This window comes from Salvelinus sp. IW2-2015, linkage group LG17 (assembly GCF_002910315.2).
Source record: "Salvelinus sp. IW2-2015 linkage group LG17, ASM291031v2, whole genome shotgun sequence".
Classification (NCBI taxonomy): Eukaryota; Metazoa; Chordata; class Actinopteri; order Salmoniformes; family Salmonidae; genus Salvelinus; species Salvelinus sp. IW2-2015.
The window spans coordinates 25,120,887-25,146,825 of record NC_036857.1 but is presented as its reverse complement, the minus strand read 5'-3'; the positions used below and the strand labels follow the sequence as shown (position 1 = coordinate 25,146,825).

The window sequence follows — 25,939 nt, the reverse complement described above, 5'->3', positions numbered from 1 at the left end:
TACATTTCTCTGTCTCTCCCTGTTTTTCTCCTACCAGTCTGCATGGAGGCGTGCTGATGGACAGCCCTGTACTCGTGAGCACCTCCTCATGGCCTTGGCTGATACTACTGTATTCATGATCAGAGCACCTACGCTGACACATGGCTGAGACCAGGTAAGAAGGACCAGGCTACTTGTACTATTGAGGTCTACCTCTACTCAACTCTAGTGTAGGTAGGAGAGGAAGACATGAGTAGTACCTCAAATCAGCTGTAGTTTACATAAAGATGATTCTAAAGAATCATTAGGACACTTACTGAAAGACCATGTGGCTGATGTTGTTGTTGTTGTTATCTCACCTGCGTTGTTGTCCAGTCTTTCAGACATCCAAATGGACATTGCAGTGCCACGCTCCACAGGCAACGAACATGCCCTTGAGGTGGAGGAGTGTGCCTGTCCCCAGGGCTACAAAGGACCATCATGCAGGTACTTTACACACACAAACACACACACACACCACATAAACTTATCCTGATGACACAAGAACAACCAATAAAGTAGCTGTTCCTCTGCTACCTCTCCTAGTCGTTAAGCTCCATCACTTTGTTTCATAGCACTGTAGACATCTTGGAAAGAAACGCAGAGTTGAATTGTCAGAGCATGCTGTCATGGAACAACAAGACAATCTACTGTACTGTCTACATTTCTATTACTACATGGCCTGAGGGGGTTTTCCATGTCTTTCCTTCCATGTCTGTTTCTATACAGGAGTGTGATGTGGGCTACACCCGTACAGGCTCTGGGCTCTACCTGGGTACCTGTGAGAGGTGCGACTGTAACGGCCACGCCAGCGGTGTGACCAGGAGACAGGCGCGTGCTTGGTAAGTCACACCACCCTCCTACTGTACTGTATGTCAGTAGTACAGTACTACAGCTGCATCTGGCTTTGATGTCTGCTATGGAATCCGCTAATGGTTTCTTGACAAATCTCAACATGTGGAATCAGAACAGAACACACATTCGCTCGTAATAGGATTTCACTGTTCCATGGACGTGTGTGTCTCCTTTTTCTAGCAATGCCTTCACAACACGGCCGGCCAAGGTGCGAGCGCTGTTTGCCAGGTTTCTACGGCAACCCTGTGACGGATGGCCCAGGCCTGTCAGCCCTGCCCCTGCCCTGGCACTTCCCCCAGCAACCAGTGAGTTCACTCCTCATGGGCTCTACAGCTGCACAGAACTACACCTTTACATGGATCAATGGCTCTGGAACTCTAGCTCCAGACTTATCCTCATGAAGACCCTTATTCTACTGATAAACATTTGTCCATTCACTTGCTAGTCAACCTCATAGAGATCATATTTAATTATGTGGGGTCAACCTGCTCTTGTAAAGACAGTTGATCTGACAGTGACTGGTCATACAGTTACACTATTGTCTCAAATGTAACCCCATTCCTATTATATGGGCTGTAGGCTATACTGTCTCTGATAGAAGACTCTGTCTTCCTGCAGGTATTTCAGTCTTGCTACAAGGACGTGGATGGTCAGCCCACTTGTGATAACTGTCCCCATGGCTTCACTGGCCGGCGCTGCGAAAGGTACGATTCTCTCCATATTCAGCTCTTTCTCACTCTATCCCTTCCATCCTTACTGTCAAGCTGCTAAGTGGTCAGTGGTTTGGGGATGCTGGGCTGGCCGGAGCACGGCAAAGCAGAGGTGATAGGTGGCACTGGCACCCACTTGCTTCATTTACAAAATGGGAATAGTAGCACGTCTGTCCATTGCATCCCTCTTTCAACCAGTCTTTCCAACCAGTCATGATTGATTGGTATGTATTAGTGAAGTGGTATGGGGGACGCAAAGCTCAAATCAATGCCACCCATTCCAGTTAGTTAGTAAAGGTTTTTGTGTGTTGGGTTTGGTCTCTGCAGTAGCAGTGCCTTTTATGCTATTGTGAGAGGTCAATATGTGTGGTGGATTATTGAGCTTGGCTAACGAACATGTATTTATCAATGGGCATTTTTGTTTTTAAAAATGTGTCTGGTGTACCATGGGATTATATGTGATATACTAAGGTGTGATAGCATTTGTTGTCGTAAAAGTCGCAAAAGCCAAAAAGTATATATTTTTTTTGTTGGGCCAATCAAGTCTTTCGTTAGGAATGTTTGGACTTGTAGTTGTGTCCTGAGGAAACCTTATGTAACTTGGTTTTTGCTATCTCTCCTCAGCTTCAGTTCTCTCCTATGCTTCAGCTTCCTCCTTTGATTTAACTTTGCCAGAACCTTTTCAGTCTACTGTTTATGCTCCAGTTGTGCTTTAATGCGTTTTGTAAGGTTTAGAAGCTGTGGGATAATGTTGTCAGTGTTTACATATTCTCTCTCTGAGGCATAAATTTAGAGGTGGCATTTCGAATGTCACATCTGTTTGACGAATCTTTGCTACTCGAGGTGCAAAGATGACGATGAGGTGACTGGTTAAATAAACATCGGTATGTTTTGATAAGTTGAGCCTCCCTGCCTGCCCTATTTCTGATTTGAATGTTTTGATCATTAAGAAAACAAGACAGTTGTGTGGATCCGTACCTGCAAGAGAACAATGAGGGATTCCTCCTGCCGGGGTGTGGTGAGGCAGTGTTCAACTTTAGCCTGGAGAAACATGTGGTGCCAGAGGGCAGTGGAGACGAGGAGGAGGAGGAGTATTATGAGGAGGAGGAGGAGAAGGAAGACACAGACTACAGCCCAGAGCTAGTCGAAGAGAAGGAGGATTACAAGGTCATAGACTACAGCCCAGAGCCAGTCGAAGAGAAGGAGGATTACAAGGTCATAGACTACAGCCCAGAGCCAGTCGAAGAGAAGGAGGATTACAAGGTCATAGACTACAGCCCAGAGCCAGTCGAAGAGAAGGAGGATTACAAGGTCATAGACTACAGCCCAGAGCCAGTCGAAGAGAAGGAGGATTACCAAGGTCATAGACTACAGCCCAGAGCCAGTCGAAGAGAAGGAGGATTACAAGGTCATAGACTACAGCCCAGAGCCAGTCGAAGAGAAGGAGGATTACAAGGTCATAGACTACAGCCCAGAGCCAGTCGAGAGGAAGGAGGATTACAAGGTCATAGACTACAGCCAGAGCCAGTCGAAGAGAAGGAGGATTACAAGGTCATAGACTACAGCCCAGAGCCAGTCGAAGAGAAGGAGGATTACAAGGTCATAGACTACAGCCCAGAGCCAGTCGAAGAGAAGGAGGATTACAAGGTCATAGACTACACGGCCAGAGCCAGTCGAAGAGAAGGAGGATTACAAGGTCATAGACTACAGCCCAGAGCTAGTCGAAGAGAAGGAGGATTACAAGGTCATAGACTACAGCCCAGAGCCAGTCGAAAGAGAGGGAGGATTACAAGGTCATAGACTACAGCCCAGAGCCAGACGAAGAGAAGGAGGATTACAAGGTCATAGACTACAGCCCAGAGCCAGTCGAGGAGAAGGAGGGATTACAAGGTCATAGACTACAGCCCAGAGCCAGTCGAGGAGAAGGAGGATTACAAGGTCATAGACTACAGCCCAGAGCCAGTCGAGGAAGAGGAGGTCATAGACTATAGCGGCAGCCCACAGCCAGATGAGGAAGAAGAGGAAGACACAGACACAGAAATGAACTTCTTCATGTAGAGGCAACATTGTTCCTGTGTTTTAAAGCTGTATTTTGTGACTATTAGATCAGTTGCACAATAGCCTAATCCTGTCATGAAAAAATATACAGTTCAGTGTTTCCCCTAGTATTCTTTTGAACAGTGGTTGCAAGGGTAACGGGGAGTGGGGGGTGCATTGCTAATAGCGTTAGCACAATGAAATGCTAGCTGTTCCCATAGCATTCCATTCATTGAGCTAACGACTTTTCATATTAAAAAATGTAATCACATATTTTTTGCAGCGATGGCATGAATGTAGGGGAAACACTGCAGTCACCATATTCAAAGTTTTATATTATACAAAAGTTGTTGAAATATTGTTAGGTGCTATTTTTCTTTGAGCCCAGTGGGTCTGACTACCTCAAGACTTACAGTGCATTCGGAAAGTATTTAGACCCATTTACTTTTTCCAAATTATGTAACGTTACAGCCTTATTCTAAAATGGATTCAATTCATTTTTCCTCATCAGTCTACACACAATACCCCATGATGACAAAGCGAAAACAGGTTTTATTAAATGTTTGCAAACAGAAATACCTTATTTACATAAGTATTCAGAGCCTTTGCTATCAGACTTGAAATTGAGCTCAGGTGCATCCTGTTTGCATTGATCATCCTTGAGATGTTGCTACAACTTGATTAGAGTCCACATGTGGTAAATTCTATTGATTCGACATGATTTGGAAAGGCTCACACCTGTCTATTTAAGGTCTCACAGTTGACAGTGCATGTCAGAGCAAAAAGCAAGCCATGAGGTTCAAGGAATTGTCTGTAGAGTTCCGAGACACGATTGTGTTGAGGCACAGATCTGAGGAAGGGTACCAGCAGCATTGAAGGTCCCCAAGGACACAGTGGCCTCCACCATTCTTAAAGGGAAGAAGTTTGGAACCACTAAGACTCTTCCTAGAGCTGGCCTCCCGGCCAAACTGAGCAATCGGGGGAGAAGGGCCTTGGTTCAGGGAGGTAACCAAGAACCCAGAGTTCCTCTGTGGAGAATGGAGAACCTTCCAGAAAAACAACCATCTCTGCAATACTCCACCAATTAGGCCTTGATTGTAGAGCAAAGTACAGAGAGATCCTTGATGAAAATCTGCTCCAGAGCGCTCAGGATCTCAGACTGGGGTGACCTTCCAACAGGACAGCGACCCTAAGCACACAGCCAAGACAATGCAGGAGTGGCTTCGGGACAAGTCTCTGAATGTCCTTGAGCGGCCCAGCCAGAGCCCGGACTTGAACCCAATCGAACATTTCTGGAGAGACTGAAAATACCTGTGCACTGACCTTCCCCATCCAACCTGACAGAGCTTGAGAGGATCTGCAGAGAAGAATGGGAGAATCTCCCCAAATACTGGTGTGCCAAGCTTGTAGCGTCATACCCAAAAAGACTCAAGGCTGTAATCGGTGCCCAAGGTGCTTCAACAAAGTACTGAGTAAAGTGTCTGAATACTTATGTAAATGTGATATTTCAGTTTTTTATGTTTAATACATTTGCTAACATTTCTAAAAACCTGTTTTTTTTTGTCATTATGGGGTATTGTGTGCAGATTGAGGGATTCTTTTGTTTGTTATCCATTTAGAATAAAGCTGTAACGTAACAAAATGTGGAAAAAGTCAAGGGGTTTGAATACTTTACGAATGCTCAGTATACATACAGTATTTAGAGAGTATTACATTTCAGAGCAGACTATCCCAATTGTAGAAATAACCTCGATTAAACAGACAAATTGTAAATATGTATATGCATACTACACAGCACTGTACTCAGCTGCAGTGAAGTATTTGAAGTGAGTTTGCCCAAGGTACAGGCCGTTCCTATGTTCAGGTGTAAATCTATGTTTCAATTCAATCTTCTATTTTTATTGGATGTGTAAAGATATGATTGTGTATGCAAATGTGTCCATGTATGTGAGATATGTACTTTATGACATTAATTAGGCCCTTGGTGCCTTGTGATTGTACTTAAAATGAACACTTTTAAAAAAATGTGTGTTTTCAATGTACTATAACTTTACTGTGCACAACACAAATACCAACATTACATCAACAATATCCAGATTTGCCTTCATCATGCATTGGTCAGATAGTTTCCCAAAAGTTTAGCTACTTACTGTAAAGATAGACTGGACAGGTTTTTCCAAAGCGAGTTTATAGCATTTAAGTCCCGTTGAAGCTGTGCGTTGGTTGGCCTTCAACTGTGGAGTTTCCAGTGACGAGGTAAGAACTGGGGAAGCTAGGGTAGCTCTCCTCCAGGGTATCCTGTCAGCTGGACAGAGCTTTGGTGGAAGGCTTGCTTAGGCAATGGGCTTGCTTGGCATTGGACATAATTCTTCTCAGCTTCTCAGTGTCATATCATGATGAGATATGATGCCTCTTTCTGCAGTTCGACTTTCATTTTGTTCTTCTTACTTCTCCTGTTGATTTTCTCTGCTCTGCTCTCTGTGTCAAGGTTTACTTTGGTGACACGTTCTTTTAAGATGGAAATGTAACTTTTAATGCAAACTTGTGCACAGTTCATCACAGTGGCGGCCCGCCCAACAGGGCGTTAGGGGCGGCGCCCCGCTTGTGATTGGTAAAACCAAAATATATACAGTACCAATCAAAGGTTTGGACACACCTACTCCTTCAAGGGTTTTTCTTTATTTTTACTATTTTCTACATTGTAGAATAATAGTCAAGACATCAAACTATGAAATAACATATGGAATCATGTAGTAACCAAAAAAGTGTTAAACAAATCAAAATATATTTTAGATTTCAGATTCTTCAAAGTAGACACCCTTTGCCTTGATGACAGCTTTGCACACTCTTGGCATTCTCTCAACCAGCTTCACCTGGAATGCTTTTCCAACAGTCTTGAAAGAGTTCCCACATATGCTGAGCACTTATTGGCTGCTTTTCCTTCACTCTGCAGTCCAATGCATCCCAAACCATCTCAATTGGGTTGAGGTCGGATGATTGTGGAGGCCAGGTCATCTGATGCAGCATTCCATCACTCTCCTTCTTGGTCAAATATCCCTTACACAGCCTGGAGGTGTGTTGGGTCATTGTCCTGTTGAAAAACAAATGATAGTCCCACTAAGTGCAAACCAGATGGAATGGCATATCGCTGCAGAATGCTGTGGTAGCCATGCTGGTTAAGTGTGCCTTGAATTCTAAATAAATAACCAACAGTGTCACCAGCAAAGCACCCCCACACCATCACACCTCCATGCTTCACGGTGGGAACTACACATGTGGAGATCATCCGTTCACCTACTCTGTGTCTCACAAAGACACAGCGATTGGAACCAAAAATCTAAAATTTGGACTCATCAGATCAAAGGACAGAATTATTTTGTGTTACTACATGATTCCATGTGTGGTATTTCATAGTTTTGATGTCTTCACTATTATTCTACAATGTAGAAAATAGTAAAATAAAGAAAAACCCTTGAATGAGTAGGTGTGTCCAAACTTTTGACTGGTACTGTATATATTTTTATTTAAAGAATATATACAGCATATTATGTAATTCATGGATTATGTTTTAAATGCTCATAAAATTGTCTTAAATGTGTAAATTAAGCTGTTTCAAAAATATTGTTCAAAACAAGTAGTTCAGTGACTACTCTGCCTCTCAGTGACTGCCAGCAGCTCAAATCAAATCAAATCAAAGTTTATTTGCCACGTGCGCCGAATACAACAGGTGAAATGCTTACTTACAGGCTCTGACCAATGGTGCGAAAAAAAAAGGTATGTGTGTGTGTGTGTAGGTAAGTAAAGAAATAAAACAACAGTAAAAATACATTATATACAGACACCTGTTAGTCAGGCTTATTGAGGTAGTATGTACATGTAGGTATCGTTAAAGTGACTTTGCATATATGATGAACAGAGAGTAGAAGAAGTGTAAAAAGAGGGGTTGGTGGGTGGTGGGACACAATGCAGATAGCCCGGTTAGCCAATGTGTGGGAGCACTGGTTGGTCGGGCCAATTGAGGTAGTATGTACATGAATGTATAGTTCAAGTGACTATGCATATAAGACAAACAGAGAGTAGCAGCAGCTTAAAAGAGGGGTTCGGGGGGGCACACAATGCAAATAGTCCGGGTAACCATTTGGTTACCTGTTCAGGAGTCTTATGGCTTGGGGGTAAAAACTTTTGAGAAGCCTTTTTGTCCTAGACTTGGCACTCCGGTACCGCTTGCCATGCGGTAGTAGAGAGAAAAGTCTATGACTGGGGTGGCTGGGGTCTTTGACAATTTTTAGGGCCTTCCTCTGACACCGCCTGGTGTAGAGGTCCTGGATGGCAGGCAGCTTTTCCCCAGTGATGTACTGGGCCGTACGTACTACCCTCTGAAGTGCCTTGCGGTCGGAAGCCGAGCAATTGCCGTACCAGGCAGTGATGCAAACGGTCAGGATGCTCTCAATGTTGCAGCTGTAGAACCTTTTGAGGATCTCAGGACCCATGCCAAATCTTTTTAGTTTCCTGAGGGGGAATAGGCTTTGTCATGCCCTCTTCACAACTGTCTTGGTGTGTTTGGACCAATCTAGTTTGTTGTTGATATGGACACCAAGGAATTTGAAGCTCTCAACCTGCTCTACTACAGCCCCATCGATGAGAATGGGGACGTGATCGGTGCTCCTTTTCCTGTAGTCCACAATCATCACCTTAGTCTTGGTTATGTTGAGGGATAGGTTGTTAATCTGGCACCACCTGGCCAGGTCTCTGACCTCCTCCCTATAGGCTGTCTCGTCGTTGTCGGTGATCAGTCCTACCACTGTTGTGTCGTCAGCAAACTTAATGATGGTGTTGGAGTCGTGCCTGGCCATGCAGTCGTGTGTGAACAGGGAGTACAGGAGGGGACTGAGCACGCACCCCTGGGGAGCTCCAGTGTTGAGGATCAGCGTGGCAGATGTGTTGCTACCTACCCTCACCACCTGGGGGCGGCCTGTCAGGAAGTCCAGGATCCAGTTGCAGAGGGAGGTGTTTAGTCCCAGGTTCCTTAGCTTGGTGATGAGCTTTGCGGGTACTATGGTGTTGAACGCTGAGCTGTAGTCAATGAACAGCATTCTCACATAGGTGTTCCTTTTGTCCAGGTGGGAAAGGGCAGTGTTGAGTGCAATAGAGATTACATCATCTGTGGATCTGTTGGGGCGGTATGCAAATTGGAGTGGGTCTAGGGTTCCTGGGATAATGGTGTTGATGTGAGCCATGACCAGCCTTTCAAAGCACTTCATGGCTACGGACGTGAGTGCTACGGGTCTGTAGTCATTTAAGCAGGTTACCTTAGTGTTCTTGGGTACAGGGACTATGGTGGTCTGCTTGAAACATGTTGGTATTACAGACTCCATCAGGGACATGTTGAAAATGTCAGTGAAGACACCTGCCAGTTGGTCAGCACATGCCCGGCGCACACGTCATGCTAATCCGTCTGGCCCCGTGGCCTTGTGAATGTTGACCTGTTTAAAGGTCTTACTCACGTCGTCTACAGAGAGCGTGATCACACAGTCGCTCCTTAATGCATGCCTCAGTGTTGCTCGGAGCACACGTCTTGGTAATCCGTCTGGCCACGCAGCCTTGTGTATGTTGACCTGTTTAAAGGTCTTACTCACGTCGGCGAGCGTGATCACACAGTCGTCAAGAACAGCTGATGCTCTCATGCATGCCTCAGTGTTGCTTGCCTCGAAGCGAGCATAGAAGTGATTTAGTTCATCTGGTAGGCTCGTGTCACTGGGCAGCTCGCGGCTGTGCTTCCCTTTGTAGTCTGTAATAGTTTGCAAGCCCTGCCACATCCGACGAGCGTCGGAGCCGGTGTAGTATGATTCAATCTTAGCCCTATATTGACACTTTGCCTGTTTCATGGTTCGTCGCAGGGCATAGCGGGATTTCTTGTAAGCTTCCGGGTTAGAGTCCCGCACCTTGAAAGCGGCAGCTCTACCCTTGCGAATGTTGCCTGTAATCCATGGCTTCTGGTTGGGGTATGTACGTACAGTCACTGTGGGGACAACGTCCTCAATGCACTTATTGATAAAGCCAGTGACTGATGTGGTGTATTCCTCAATGTCATCGGAAGAATCCCAAAACATGTTCCAGTCTGTGATAGCAAAGCAGTCCTGTAGTTTAGCATCTGCTTCATCTGACCATTTTTTTTAGACCGAGTCACTGGTGCTTCCTGCTTTAATTTTTGCTTGTAAGCAGGAATCAGGAGGATAGAGTTGTGGTGGATTTACCAAATGGAGGGCTAGGGAGAGCTTTGTACGCGTCTCTGTGTGTGGAGTACAGGTGATCTAGAATTCTTTTCCCTCTGGTTGCACATTTAACCTCTCTTGGGCACGTGAGACGGTAGCGTCCCACCTCTTCAACAGCCAGTGAAACTGCAGGGCGCCAAATTCAAAACGACAGAAATCCCATAATTTAAATTCCTCAAACATACAAGTATTTTACACCATTTTAAAGATGCACTTGTTGTAAATACAGCCAAAGTGTTCGATTTCAAAAAGGTTTTACGACGAAAGCACACCAAACGATTATGTTAGGTTAGAGCCAAGTCACAGAAAAAGACAGCCATTTTTCCAGTCAAAGAGAGGAGTAACAAAAAGCGGAAATAGAGATAAAATTAATCACTAACCTTTGATGATCTTCATCAGATGGCACTCATAGGACTTCATGTTACAAAATACATGTATGTTTTGTTCGGTAAAGTTCATATTTATATCCAAAAATCTGAGTTTAGGCGGGACGCTACTGTCTCACTTGGCAAAAAGACAGAGAAAATGCAGAGCGCCAAATTCAAATTAATTACTATAAAAATTACTATAAAAGTAAGACTTTCATTAAATCACACATGAAAGATACCAAATTAAAGCTACACTGGTTGTGAATCCAGCCAACATGTCAGAATTCAAATAGGCTTTTTGGCGAAAGCAAACGATGCTATTATCTGAGGATAGCACCATTGTAAACAAAGAGAGAGAAGCATATTTCAACCCTGCAGGCGCGACACAAAACGCAGAAATAAAAATATAATTCATGCCTTACCTTTGACGAGCTTCTGTTGTTGGCACTCCAATATGTCCCCTAAACATCACAAATGGTCCTTTTGTTAGATTAATTCTGTCGATATATATCCAAAATGTCCATTTAGTTGGCGCATTTGATCCAGAAAAACACCGGTTCCAAATTGTGAAACTTGACTACAAAATATCTCAAAGGTTACCTGTAAACTTTGCCAAAAAWTTTTAAACTACTTTTGTAATACAACTTTAGGTATTTTTTAACGTAAATAATCGATCAAATTGAAGACGGGATGATCTGTGTTCAATACAGGATTAAAACCAACTGTAGCTAGCTTTCTGGTCATGCGCTTCTAACAAACAGGACATTTCGAGTGACCCTCCTTCAAGATGGCCGTACTTCTTCATTACACAAAGGAATAACCTCAACCAATTTCTAAAGACTGTTGACATCCAGTGGAAGCGGTAGGAACTGCAAGAAGGTCCCTTAGAAATCTGGTTTCCCAATGAAAACTCATTGAAAAGAGAGTGACCTCAAAAAAAAACATCTGAATGGTTTGTCCTCTGGGTTTCGCCTGCTAAATAAGTTATGTTATACTCACAGACATGATTCAAACAGTTTTAGAAACTTCAGAGTTTTTTCTATCCAAATATACTAATAATATGCATATCTTATCTTCTGGGGATGAGTAGCAGGCAGTTTAATTTGGTAGAACTGATTTAAGTTTCCCTGCCTTAAAGTCTCCGGCCACTAGGAGCGCCTCCTCTGGGTGAGTGGTTTCCTGTTTGCTTATTTCCTTATACAGCTGACTGAGTGCGGTCTTAGTGCCAGCATCTGTCTGTGGTGGTAAATAAACAGCCATGAAAAGTATAGCTGAGAAGTCTCTAGGGAAGTTGTGTGGCCTGCAATTTATCACAATATACTCTACTTCAGGCGAGCAAAATCTAGAGACTTTCTTAGATTTCCTGCACCAGCTGTTGTTTACAAATATGCACAGACCGCCCCCCCCCCCTCTTCTTACCGGAGTGTGCTGTTCTATCTTGCCGGTGCAGCATGTATCCCGCTAGCTGGATATCCATGTCGTCATTCAGCCACGATTCCGTGAAGCATAGGATATTACAGTTTTTGATGTCCCGTTCGTAGGATATTTGTGATCGTATCTCGTCTAGTTTATTGTCCAATGATTGCACGTTGGCGAGTAATATTGACGGTAACGGCAGCTCCGCAGGCGCATAGGCCATGCGAACATTGCTTGGATTGCTTTCCCAGTTATTTGCGATGACGGAGAACTGCCCTCAACGAAATCGCAAGATTTCATAGCATATAACAGCACTACGTAAATGGACTGTCCTGGCACGCTCAAATGAGAGCTCAGTCAGAACTTCTGGGTCTGCTCTAGTCTCCATCCCAAAGAGTCTCTCACGCCAGATGGCTTTCTGCCATGCGTGAGACAAATCTGCTCTGTCAGGTACAGATGGTGCTAAATCAAAAAACTAATTGAACTTGTAAATAAATAATCATAAGAGTCATGGGAGTCTGGGATCTGATAAACTGGTCACATGCGCCGAATACAACAGGTACCGAATTCAACCTTACAGTGAAATGCTTACATACAAGCCCCTAACCAACAATGCAGTTTAAAAAAAATACAGATAAGAATAAGAGATAAGAATAACAAGTAATTAAAGAGCAGCAGTGAAAAAACAATAGCGAGACTATATACAGGGGGGTACCGATACAGAGTCAATGTGCGGGGGCACCGGTTAGTTGAGGTAGTACGTACATGTAGGTAGAGTTAATAAAGTGACTATGCATAGATGACAACAGAGAGTAGCAGTGGTGTAAAGAGGGGGTGGGGGGTGGCACTGCAAACAGTCTTGGTAGCCATTTGAGTATTTACATCCAACAAAAGTCAAAGGACAGAGGGATACACAAGCTAGAACCTTTGGAAGGACAAAAAAGCATGACTGTGACTTGCCAATTTTATCATTTCCACCCACGGTGTTCATCAGGTTCTACTGTAGGTGACAGGGCAACATGTTATGTGACTAAAACAGCATAAAACCGGATGTATCACAAAGCATGATCAAATAATTAGCTAGTTACATTAATTTTGAGAAACATTGAGAAATAGTTTTTATTTTTGTCAAATTAACCAGTTATCTGCTTTTGATAAGCAGCTAGCTCCCTATAGCTAGCTGGTGGCTTGCTAGCTAGTTAGCTAGCTCCCACGCCAATTTCAAGTCTTTCTAAACTATTATCTGATTAACTCGGAAATACGAGGTTATTTCAGAATGAAAGTTAATGGGCTAGCGCATCATGCTTTGTGACATTATTTTAGCTGGATCTCCCCAGTTCGATAATGTGTTTTCACTTATTGTATCTGCACGCTTGTTGTATTCTCACTGGTGCATTCGTTCGTGAGCTAGCTGCTCGTTCTAAAAAGTACCATCTAATCTGTTCAAAACAGTTGCAGCATGTGCAGCAGTGGTCATTCGTTTTTTTTAAAGCAAAAGTGTATTTACGCTGTTGTTCAAATGCACAGATCGCTTTATATAACTTCTCAAAGAAACTACCGGTAGTTCAGCCAATCAGCAGCCGATGGTTTCAACATTTGACACATGTTGAGAGTTGTAGCATTGGCTGTGTCTATCGCCAACATTGGCAATACATATTTTGTATCCTCTTTTTGCATCTGGGAAGTGGTGGAACAAAGCTGTAATTAAGCATGTCTTATTCTGTGAGTCTGAGTCTGTTTGGTAAAACAATGCAGATTATTTACATGCAGAGGACTTGGGAAATTAATAGTGTGTCTCCAACGGACATCCACAATGAATAAATTCTGGATGTTGGCTAATAATGTGACAACTCTATTGTATAGCTTGTATCCATAGTCCTTTCACAGAAATGTGTCTACTCTGGGCCAAGAGCGTGCTGTGCGAACAAGTCTCATCACGTATCTATCTCCTCACACAGCTAAGCACAGTTTCCTGTCCCCATTGTTCCTTCCTTTGGTTTAAAAAAAGGTATCCTTTTTGACTGGAAATGTTTGTTTTAAAGTATAAGTGTTCGCCGTTCTCCGTTTCAGATGTGCTGCTGGGTACACAGGCAACCCCCAGCTCGGCCAGAGGTGTAGTGTTGGCAACAATGACCTGAATGGTATGTGTATGGATTATTCAATTCAATATAGCTTTATTTATCCCCTCAGGGGCAGTTAAGATTGTTATTACACAGTGCTAACAGGCTGCAGCTGCAGACGTGTACACAATTAAAATGATTGTATTTGATAGAATGAAGGCACACAGAGTGAAAACCTCTGCTGTGTCATGTTTACAGGTAACTGCTATAACTGTGACCAGAGAGGAAGTGAAGGATGCAATGGAAATGGTGTGTGTCGCTGCAAGGTAAGAAAACCAAGGCTTCTGTAAGTACTTCATAATAACTACCATCCTCATTGACATCCCCAAACCCATCACTCAGACGCGGGCAGTATAGGAGCATCATGGCAAAACCTGTAAGTCTGGCTAATAGCTTCTACCCCCAGACTCAGGCTGCTGAATAGCCACCACTAGTCAGCTACCTGCTCTGCTGTCCCTCCCCACCCTCTACGGACATTTACCCTGCCCCCACCCCAATGGATATTTATCATTGCCACGGTTGTTAATGTGTATATATTATTATTTCTGTTTTATTATTATCTATTTGTATTATATTTGTAAAGTTTTTTTCACTTTGTCCTGCTTTGTTGGAGCTCAGAGCGCAATAATTTCACTGTACCCTGTAATTACATCTGCAACCCTGTACATGGGACTATTAAACTCTTTAAATCTAAATCTAAATATCCTTATCCACTTCTGAGGGTTACCTCCGTGAGATAGTTTGTCACATAGAAATAGAATAACTAGAATGGCATTCCCATTCTGGTCAATGTTATATTTCTATGGTTAGTTCCCCTCTCACAGTATATATCATTGTGTTCCAGATGAACATTGAGGGACCTGCCTGCTCCAACTGTAAGCAGGGAACCTTTCACATCAGCACAGACAACAAAGATGGCTGCCTGTCCTGCTTCTGCATGGGCGTCACACAGCAGTGCTCCAGCTCCTCCCACTACAGAGACCAGGTACCCAGGCAACAAGAACTAGGAAACTACTTCCTTAATAAAATATATGAGTAAAGTATTTTTTTGTGTAATTTATTTGTATATACACTCAACAAAAATATATACGCAACATGTAAAGTGTTGGTCCCATGTTTCATGAGCTGAAATTATCCATACGCACAAAAAGCTTATTTCTCTCAAATGTTGTGATAAAATTTGTTTACATCCCTGTTAGTGAGCCTTTCTCCTTTGCCAAGATAATCCATCCACATGACAGGTGTGGCATATCAAGAAGCTGATTAAATAGCATGATCATTACACAGGTGACCCTTGTGCTGGAGACAATAAAAGGTCACTCTAAAATGTGCAGTTTTGTCACACAACACAATTCCACAGATGTCTCAAGTTTTGAGGGAGCGTGCAATTGGCATGCTGACTGGAGGAATGTCCACCAGAGCTGTTGCCAGAGAATTGAATGTTAATTTATGTACCATGAGCGGCCTCCAACGTCATTTTATAGAATTTGGCATTACGTCCAACCGGCCTCACAACCGCAGACCACGTGTATGGCATCGCATGGGAGCAAGCGGTTTGCTGATGTGAACGTTGTGAACAGAGTGCCCCATGGTGGTGGGGTTATGGTATGGGCAGGCATAAGCTACGGACAACAAACACAATTGCATTTTATCTATGGCAATTTGAATGCACAGAAATCCCGTGACAAGATCCCGAGGCCCATTGTGAGGTCCATATTGTTTAGGTATCTGTGACCAACAGATCAATATATGTATTCCCAGTCATGTAAAATCCATAGATTAGGGCCTAATTTATTTATTTTAAATAAAGGTTAAATTAAACAGAGCACTTTGAGTGTAGGCTGTACATGGTCCCAGATTTGTTTGACTTTGACGTGACAATGACCAATTCAAGAATTGGCAATTCAACACACAAACAGATAATTACAGCACTCTAATTGCCAATAACGATCTACTGAACTGAACTAAACTGATTCAAATTTCTGAAGCTTTTCCTGTCTCTCTGAGTGAGACTGGTTGATCATTCCTTCCTGTGTGTCCTGCAGGTGTCATCTGTCTTTGTCCCTGGCAACTTCCAGGGCTTTGCTTTGGTCAACCGGCAGCGCACCAACCGTATCTCCACCGGCTTCACTGTGGAAGTGTCCACCGATGGCACACAGCTCTCCTATAGCAACTTTGACTACCTAGGCCAGGAGCCCCACTACTGGCAGCTGCCTGGGGTCTACCAGGGGGACAAGGTGAGTCACAGATGATGATCTGGCCAGCAGAGATGTTCCATACTCCTGTAGACCTCAGCTCAATCCCAGCTTCCCGGTGTGCTCTATGATGGAAAGCGTCTTCTTCTCGTGCTGAAAACTTCTACATTCCTGCTCAATGTTCTTTTTCAATTTCTGCTTAATTAAGTAGCCTGACTTTCTGAGTCAGAGCTGATCTTCTCTTGCTGTGAAATGGGTTTGCTAAATGAGTTATAGCAGAGAACACTGAGAGTGAGTGCCAATGTCCTCATAGTGTGGAGACAGAGTTTGGTTGTATACTCCATGAATTCACCATTTATTACTAGGGTTAGAACCTCGTCAGAAGGCGTTAGCCTTAGCAGTCTCTGAGATAGTAGACAGTACTTTGTCTGTTGATGTATCTACTTTTAGAGACCATCACATGATTACATTTTCATTGGTATTGATGAGATTATGGCTCGTTAAGCAGCAACGTTAATTGCTTCTTTATTTCTTGGTTTGCCTGCCCACTCTATAGAAGGAAGCTTTCTTTGCTCGTATGAGACGAGCACATCAGGTAAACCAGAGTGGTGCTTGTCGTGTGGTGATGATTGTGCATACAGTATCAGACTTATTGTGAACAATTGATGACAAAAATGTCAGTGTGTAATTCAAACACAAGGATTGGTGTGATTTGGCAATTGATCGTACTGATTGGTGTCCAGTATTTTGGTAAATGTTTCATACATAAACCATAACACAACTGTGTTTGAGATGCATGGATTGCCTGCATAGTTTTCCAATGGCATCAATTTTTTCCTAGTTTTAGCACAGTTGTAGCAGCAATCAACATCCAGTACTTGCTCTATTTTCACACAATATTAGTAATATTTTAGCTTAAGATCAAATCACATTTTATTGGTTGCATACACATGTTTAGCAGATGTTATTGCGGGTGTAGCGAAATGCTTGTGTTCCTAGCTCCAACAGTGCAGTAATATCTAACAATACACAACAATACACACAAATATAAAAGTAAAAAAATTGAATTAAGAAATATAGAAATATTAGGACGGAGTATGTATGTATGTATATATGTATATACAGTGCCTTCGGAAAGTATTCAGACCATATGACTTTTTCCAAATTTTGTTAGGTTACAGACTTTTTCTAAAATCTGACTCAATTTGAGGAGATTCTCCCATTCTTGTCTGCAGATCCTCTCAAGCTCTGTCAGGTTGGATGGGGAGCGTTGCTGCACAGCTATTTTCAGGTCTCTCCAGAGATGTTTGATCGGGTTCAAGTCCGGGCTCTGGCTGGGCCACTCAAGGACATTCAGAGTCTTGTCCCGAAGACACTCCTGCATTGTCTTGGCTTTATGCTTAGGGTCGTTGTCCTGTTGGAAGGTGAACCTTCGCCCCAGTCTAAGGTCCTGACTGCTCTGGAGCAGGTTTTCATCAAGGATCTCTCTGTACTTTGCTCCGTTCAACTTTGCCTTGATCCTGACTAGTTTCCCAGTCCCTGCCGCTGAAAACATCCCCACAGCATGATGCTGCTGATGTTACCATGCTTCACCGTAGGGATGGTGCCAGGTTTCCTCCAGACGTGAAGCTTGGCATTCAGGCCAAAGAGTTCAATCTTGGTTTTATTAGACCAGAGAATCTTGTTTCTCAAACTCCAAGCGGGCTGTCATGTGCCTTTTACTGAGGAGTGGCTTCCATCTGGCCACTCTACCATAAAGGTCTGATTGGTGGGGTGCTGCAGAGATGGTTGTCCTTCTGGAATGTTCTCCACAGAGGAACTCTAGAGCTCTGTCAGTGTGACCATCAGGTTCTTGGTCACCTCCCTGACCAAGGCCCTTCCCCCCCAGATTGCTCAGTTTGGCCGGGAGGCCAGCTCTAGGAAGAGTCCTGGTGGTTCCAAACTTCTTCCATTTAAGAATGATAGAGGCCACTATGTTCTTGGGGACCTTCAATGCTGCAGAAATGTTTTGGTACCCTTCCCCAGATCTGTGCCTCGACACAATCTTGTCTCGGACCTCTACAGACAATTCCTTCAACCTCATGGCTTGGTCTTTGCTCTGACATGCACTGTCAACTGTGGGACCTTATATAGACAGGTATGTGCCTTTCCAAATCATGTCCAATCAATTGAATTTACCACATGTGGACTCCAATCAAGTTGTAGTAACATCTCAATGATTATCAATGGAAGCAGTATGCACCTGAGCTCAATTTCAAATCTCATTGCAAAAGGTCTGAATACTTATGTTGATAATGGATTTTTAAACAAAATATATAAAGAAATTAGCAAAAATGTCTAAAAACCTGTTTTTGCGTTGTCATTATGGGATATTGTGTGTAGATTGATGAGGGGATTTAAAAATAATGATACGGCTGTAACCTAACAAAATGTGGAAAAAGTCAATGGGTCTGAATACTTTCCGAAGGCATTGTATATATATACAGCTGAAGTCGGAAGTTTACATACACCTTAGCCAAATACATTTAAACTCAGTTTTTACAATTCCTGACATTTAATCCTAGTAAAAATTCCCTGTCTTAGGTCAATTAGGATCACCACTTTATTTTAAGGATTTGAAATGTCAGAATAATAGTGGAGAGAATTATGTATTTCAGCTTTTATTTCTTTCATCACATTCCCAGTGGGTCAGAAGTTTACATACTCTCATAGTATTTGGTAGCATTGCCTTTAAATGGTTTAATTTGGGTCTGTCACGTTCCTGACCTTATTTTCCTTTGTTTAACTTTGTTTAGTTGGTCAGGACGTGAGCTGGGTGGGTAGTCTATGTGTTTCTATGTTGGGTTAAATGTGTTGCCTGATATGTTTCTCAATTAGGGGCAGGTGTTTGACGTTTCCTCTGATTGAGAACCATATTAAGGTAGGCTGTTCTCACTGTTTGTTTGTGGGTGATTGTCTTCCGTGTTTGTGTTTGTTACCACACGGGACTGTATCGTTTGTGCTAGTCTGTACCTGTTTCGTGCGTTCTTCGTGTTTATGTAAGTTCTTATGTTCAGGTTGGTCTACGTCGTTTGTTATTTTGTAGTTATCCAAGTGTTCATCGTGTTTTGTCTTGCTTTAATAAATCTTCATGTATTCATCAACCGCTGTGTTTTGGTCCGATCCCTACTCCTCCTCTTCAGACGAAGAGGAGGAAAGAAACCGTTACAGGGTCAAACGTTTCGGGTAGCCTTCCACAAGCTTCCCACAATAAGTTGGGTGAATTTTGGCCCGTTCCTCCTGACAGAGCTGGTGTAACTGAGTCAGGTTTGTAGGCCTCCTTGCTCGCACACGCCTTTTCAGTTCTGCCCACACATTTTCTATAGGATTGAGGTCAGGGCTTTGTGATGGCCACTCCAAAACCTTGACTTTGCTGTCCTTAAGCCATTTTTCCACAAGTTTGGAAGTATGCTTGGGGTCATTGTCCATTTGGAAGACCAATTTGCAACCAAGCTTTAACTTCCTGACTGATGTCTTGAGATGTTGCTTCAATATATCCACATAATTTTGATGCCATCTATTTTGTGAAGTGCACCAGTCCCTCCTGCAGCAAGGCACCCCCACAACATGATGCTGCCACCCCCGTGCTTCACGGTTGGGATGGTGTTCTTCGGCTTGCAAGCCTCCCCCTTTTTCCTCCAAACATAACGATGGTCATTATGACCAAACAGTTGTATTTTTGTATCATCAGACCAGAGGACATTTCTCCAAAAAGTACAATCTTTGTCCCCATGTGCAGTTGCAAACCGTAGTCTGGCTTTTTTTGTGGTGGTTTGGAGCAGTGGCTTCTTCCTTGCTGAGCAGCCTTTCAGGTTTTGTCGATATATGACTCGTTTTACTGTGGATATAGATACTGTTGTACCTGTTTCCTCCAGCATCTTCACAGGGTCCTTTGCTGTTGTTCTGGGATTGATTTGCACTTTTCGCACCAAAGTACGTTCATCTCTAGGAGACAGAACACGTCTCTTTCCTGAGCTGTATGACGGCTGCGTGGTCCCATGGTGTTTATAGTTGTGTACTATTGTTTGTACAGATGAACGTGGTACCTTCAGGCGTTTGGAAATTGCTCCCAAGAATGAACAAGACTTGTGGAGGTCTACAATTGTTTTTCTGACGTCTTGGCTAATTTATTTTGATTTTCCCATGATGTCAAGCAAAGAGGCACTGAGTTTGAAGGTAGGCCTTGAAATATATCCACAGGTACACCTCCAATATCAGAAGCTTCTAAAGCCATGACATCATTTTCTGGAATTTTCCAAGCTGTTTAAAGGCACAGTCAACTTCGTGTATGTAAACTTCTGACCCACTGGAATTGTGATAAGTGAAATAATCTGTCTTTAAACAATTGTTGGAAAAATTACTTGTGTCATGCACAAAGTAGATGTCCTAACTGACTTGCCAGAACAATAGTTTGTTAACAAGAAATGTGTGGAGTGGTTTAAAACGCGTTTTAATGATTCCAACCTAAGTGTATGTAAATTTCCGACTTCAACTGTATATATAAACTCAGCAAAAAAAGAAACGTCCTCTCACTGTCAACAGCGTTTATTTTCAGATAACCTAACGTGTAAATATTTGTATTAATATAACAAGATTCAACAACTGAGACATAGACTGAACAAGTTCCACAGACATGTGACTAACAGCAATTGGAATTATGTGTCCCTGAACAAGGGGGGTGGGGGGGCGGTCAAAATCAAAAGTAACAGTCAGTATCTGGTGTGGCCACCAGCTGCATGAAGTACTGCAGTGCATCTCCTCCTCATGGACTGCACCAGATTTGCCCGTTCTTGCTGTGAGACCCCACTCTTCCACCAAGGCACCTGCAAGTTCCCGGACATTTCTGGGGGGATCCGGGCTCTTCGCTGCCCATGGTAGAACACTGACATTCCTGTCTTGCAGGAAATCATGCACAGAACAAGCAGTATGGCTGGTGGCATTGTCATGGTGGAGGGTCATGTCAGGATGAGCCTGCAGGTAGGGTACCACATGAGAGAGGAGGATGTCTCCCCTGTAACGCACAGCGTTGAGATTGCCTGCAATGATAACAAGCTCAGTCCGATGATTCTGTGACACACTAACCCCAGACCATGACGGACCCTCCACCTCTAAATCGATCCCGCTCGAGAGTACAGGTCTCTGTGTAACGCTCATTCCTTCGACGATAAACGCGAATCCGACCATCACCCCTGGTGATACAAAACCGTGACTCATCAGTGAGAGCACTTATTGCCAGTCCTGTCTGGTCCAGCGACGGTGGGTTTGTGCCCATAGGCGACGTTGTTGGTGGTGATGTCTGGTGAGGACCTGCCTTACAACAGGCCCACAAGCCCTCAGTCCAGCCTCTCTCAGCCTATTGCGGACTGACCTAGCACTGATGGAGGGATTGTCCGTTCCTGGTGTAACTCGGGCAGTTGTTGTTGCCAGCCTGTACCTGTCCCATTGGTGTGATGTTCGGATGTACCAATCCTGTGCAGGTGTTGTTACACGTGGTCTGCCACTGTGAGGACAATCAGCTGTCCGTCCTGTCTCCATGTAGCGCTTAGGTGTCTCACAGTACAGACATTGCAATTTATTGCCCTGGCCACATCTGCAGTCCTCATGCCTCCTTGCAGTATGCCTAAAGCACGTTCACGCAGATGAGCAGGGACCCTGGGCATCTTTCTTTTGGTGTTTTTCAGAGTCAGTAGAAAGGCCTCTTTAGTGTCCTAAGTTTTCATAACTGTGACCTTAATTGCCTACCATCTGTAAGCTGTTAGTGTCTTAACGACCGTTCCACAGGTGCTTGTTCATTAATTGTTTATGGATAATTGAACAAGCATGGGTAACAGTGTTTAAATCCTTTACCGTGAAGATCTGTGAAGTTATTTGGATTTTTACGAATTATCTTTGAAAGATAGGGTCCTGAAAAAGGGACGTTTCTTTTTTTGCTGAGTTTATATAAATATATATAGATACTTATATACAGTACCAGTCAAAAGTTTGGACACACCTACTCATTCAAGGGTTTTTACATAATCTACATTGTAGAATAATAGTGAAGACATCAAAACTATGAAATAACACATATGGAATCATGTAGTAACCAAAAAAGTGTTAAACAAAATATATGTTATATTTGAGATTATTCAAAGTAGCCACCCTTTGCCTTGACGACAGCTTTGCAAACTCTTGGCATTCTCTTAACCACCTTCATGAGGTAGACACCTGAATGCATTTCATTTAACAGGTGTGCCTTGTTAAATGTTCATTTGACGATTTTATTTCCTTCTTAATGCATTTGAGCCAATCAGTTGTCTTGTGAAAAGGTAAGGGTGGTAAGAAGATAGGCCTATTTGGTAAAAGACCAAGTCCATATTATGTCAAGAACAGCTCAAATAAGCAAAGATAAATTACAGTCCATCATTACTTCAAGACATGAAGGGCAGTCAATGCGGAACATTTCAAGAACTTTGAAAGCAAAAACCATCAACGGCTATTATGAAACTGGCTCTCATGAGGACCGCCACAGGAAAGGAAGATCCAGAGTTACCTCTGCTGCAGAGGACAAGTTCATTAGAGTTACCAGCCTCAGAAATTGCAGCCCAAATAAATGTTTCACAGAGTTCAAGTATAAGAAACATCTCAACATCAACTGTTCAAAGGAGACACCAAAGGACACCAAGAAACATGAGCAATGGACATTAGACTGTTGGAAATCTGTCCTTTGGTCTCAATCTGTCCCAATTTGAGATTTTTGGTTCCAACCACCGTGTCTTTGTGAGATGTAGAGTAGGTGAACGGATTATCTCCACATGTCTGGTTCCCACCGTGAATCAAGGAGGAGGAAGTGTGATGGTGTAGGTGTGCTTTCCTGGTGACACTGTCGGTGATATATTTAGAATTCAATGCACTCTTAACAAGCATGGCTACCACAGCATTCTGCAGCGATACGCCATCCCATCCGGTTTGCGCTTAGTGGGACTATATTTTGTTTTTCAACAGGGCAATGGCCCAACAAACCTCCAGGCTGTGTAAGGGCTATATGACCAAGAAGGAGAGTGATGGAATGCTGCATCAGATGACCTGGCCTCCACAATCACCCGACCTCAACCCAGGAAAAAGGAACAGCAGCCAACAAGTGCTCAGCATATGTGGGAACTCTTTCAAGACTGTTGGAAAATGATTCCAGGTGAAGCTGGTTGAGAGAATACCAAAGGTTGTGGAAAGCTGTCATCAAGGCAAAGGGTGGCTACTTTGAAGAATCTGATTTGTTTAACACTTTTTTTAGGTTACTACGTAATTCCATATGTGTTATTTCATAGTTTTGACGTCTTCACTATTATTCTACAATGTTGAAAGTAGTAAAAATAAATAAAAACCCTTGAATGAGTAGGTGTGTCAACTTTTGACTGGTACTATATATATATACACACACACACACACTACATGACCAAAAGTATGTGGACACCTGCTTGTCGAACATCTCATCCCAAAATCATGACTGAAATGCTTATAATAATTGCATATGGGCGTCAACAATCGGTTTTCTGCACACTATATATTCTGATATGAGTTTAGTTTAAACAGTTTAAACTGGAATGACCTAAAGATGCTACTGAAATAGTTCAAATGATGGATACGTCTTGAATGGAACTAAACAATCGTATTAAATAAGTCTCTCTTCTGTAATAGTTACTTCTTCATGTGTACAAAGTGGCTGTTTAACGCATCCCAATAACGTTTCAATGGTTCACCTGTCAAAACCATCTCAGTCTGATTCTCTGTGCGCCTGCTTTTAAAGCCCCACAGACAAATCCGCTAGAATATTCCACCGGATGTGACCCACCAAACGGTCCATTCTTGGTCTTGTCACTGTAAATGAACAAACTTACAGTATGTGTGATGGGATGTATAGACATTATTGTCAGTATGTGGATAGAATATGGTAGGTACCACACTACACAAAATTGCTTACTTAAAAGGCACTCTGTTTAATAGACCATTCACATAGTGGATGACTCAGATGTACAGTACTTAACTGTACTGCTGTGAATGAGTCATAAGGAGCTTTGCAGACATCCATCTTTGATTCATTACTGTGACCATAAACAGTAGTTAAATTCTATAAGCCTTCCATTAGTTCTAGTTCTAAAGTGTCCACTGGCTCCTCCATGGGAAAGTAGAAAGTGATCATAGGAGCCTTGCTTTTTTCACAAAACTAGAGAATATCTCCCTGGACAGAGGAGCAACTGAGGAAGGATGTGTCCATTTGGGTCTTAATGAAGTCTTTGAAGGGTAATGGCACCTCCCGGTCCAAAAGAGCTAGCCAGGTATTCCTACTGTAGTCTAGCCACACACTGCTACGTCCATACAGCACATCTACTGACAACAATAGAAACCAACCATCTTCCTCACACAGTGTGACCTCCTTCCCCTAATATGGATTGTCTTTTGGGATTTTCCATGACATTAGCAAAAGATAATCCCAACATCCTTTGATATGCGACTGAACATTTACGGTAGCATGGTTGATATGAATAAATGCAACTGCAGCACATTGACAGTAAATGTACAAGATGCATGTAGTAAAAAGGCATGTGTGTATTGCATACAGACCTGAATGAGCATGTGAGACTATCTGGAGTGTGAAGAGAAGAGAGCCATGTTGTGTCTAATGGCAGACATATGTGGAGGATTTTGTATGTTTTAGGATTATAGAAACTAGGAAGTTGAATGGCCCCAGTGAATGAAGTTGTGTACACACCACGGCGGTGTAGCCCAGGACAGCATGTCTCCTTACCTACACCCCAAGACAACCAGTGCTTAGTGTCTCTTACCTACACCCCAAGATCCCAGTGCTTGGTGTGTCTCTTACCTACACCCCAAGATCCCAGTGCTTGGTGTGTCTCTTACCTACACCCCAAGATCCCAGTGCTTGGTGTATCTCTTACCTTGCATGATGAGAGGTCTTGTTTTGGAACCCCCCTGAGCCCCCCCTCATCCTCTCCCCCAGGAACAAGTGAAGAAGCTGGATGATGAGATCTGGGAAATTATCTCCAACTTTGGCGACAAAGGCTCTCCGGCAGTCTCTCCCCCCTTCCCTCCCTCCTCTTCCTCGTCTTCCTCTGAGAGGAAGATCCCCAGCCACTCCTATCTTGCTGGGTCTCGTAACCCCATGATGCCCTTCTCTCCCTCTTCCTCCCCCTCTGGTATTTCCTCCCTGGTACGGCCTACTAGGCCTCAGCCAGCCTCCCCCGGCCCCTCCCCTCGACTCCAGGTACATCTAAAATAACCCTCAAACATACTTATTTAGTTAATCCATATGTGTTATTGTGGTCGTTGCTGACTGATTTACTCTCTGTTTGGGCCTGGTCCTGTTGACAGACTAAACGGCGTGGGACGAAGAACATAGTGGGTCCTCCTAGTGCTCACAGTGGCCCCAGGCCTGCTGGGGTCTCCAGCCTGGTAGACATGACAGTGACAGCCTGACTGACTGACTGACTGACTGGCTTGTCGGTCGGCTAGCTGGCTGCCTGATGGACAGGCGAATGGCTGACTGACTGACTGTGTGATGATTGACTGACTAACTGACTAGCAGACTGACTGACTGACTGATAGACTGACTGTCTGTCTGACTGAACGCATGTCCCTGCCCTTGGCACACACAGAGGAAACTGCCACCTTCCATGCGATAACATACTGTAGCCAGGAAGGTAAATCAACAACTGATCAAGTTATCGATTCATGAATCATAAGAACTCATATTTCACAGGGTTATCCTGTACAGTTCACCAATGTATTGGCAAAGTGTTAGAGTCTATTTCGAAAGAACAAGAAAGGAAAGATTGGTCTGAAAAGAGCAGTGTGTGCATATATTCCATGGCTAACCAGGGTGGCATTTTCCTCTGGAAAGCACAGAGAACCCAC

At 43.4% G+C, this 25,939-nt stretch overlaps 1 protein-coding gene across 1 annotated transcript in view; it reads left to right on the top strand.

Annotated features, from left to right (window-relative positions):
* Positions 1-25,939, top strand: part of LOC111976306 (basement membrane-specific heparan sulfate proteoglycan core protein-like) — a 196,821-nt gene that overhangs the window by 112,354 nt on the left and 58,528 nt on the right. The window contains 17 exon segments of the mRNA XM_070448017.1: positions 38-168; positions 355-463; positions 745-829; positions 832-860; positions 1,054-1,072; positions 1,075-1,132; positions 1,134-1,178; positions 1,404-1,413; positions 1,501-1,577; positions 13,747-13,817; positions 13,995-14,062; positions 14,641-14,781; positions 15,842-16,033; positions 16,548-16,586; positions 24,235-24,342; positions 25,026-25,289; positions 25,397-25,477. Coding sequence (XP_070304118.1) covers positions 38-168; positions 355-463; positions 745-829; positions 832-860; positions 1,054-1,072; positions 1,075-1,132; positions 1,134-1,178; positions 1,404-1,413; positions 1,501-1,577; positions 13,747-13,817; positions 13,995-14,062; positions 14,641-14,781; positions 15,842-16,033; positions 16,548-16,586; positions 24,235-24,342; positions 25,026-25,289; positions 25,397-25,477 — 1,527 coding nt within the window.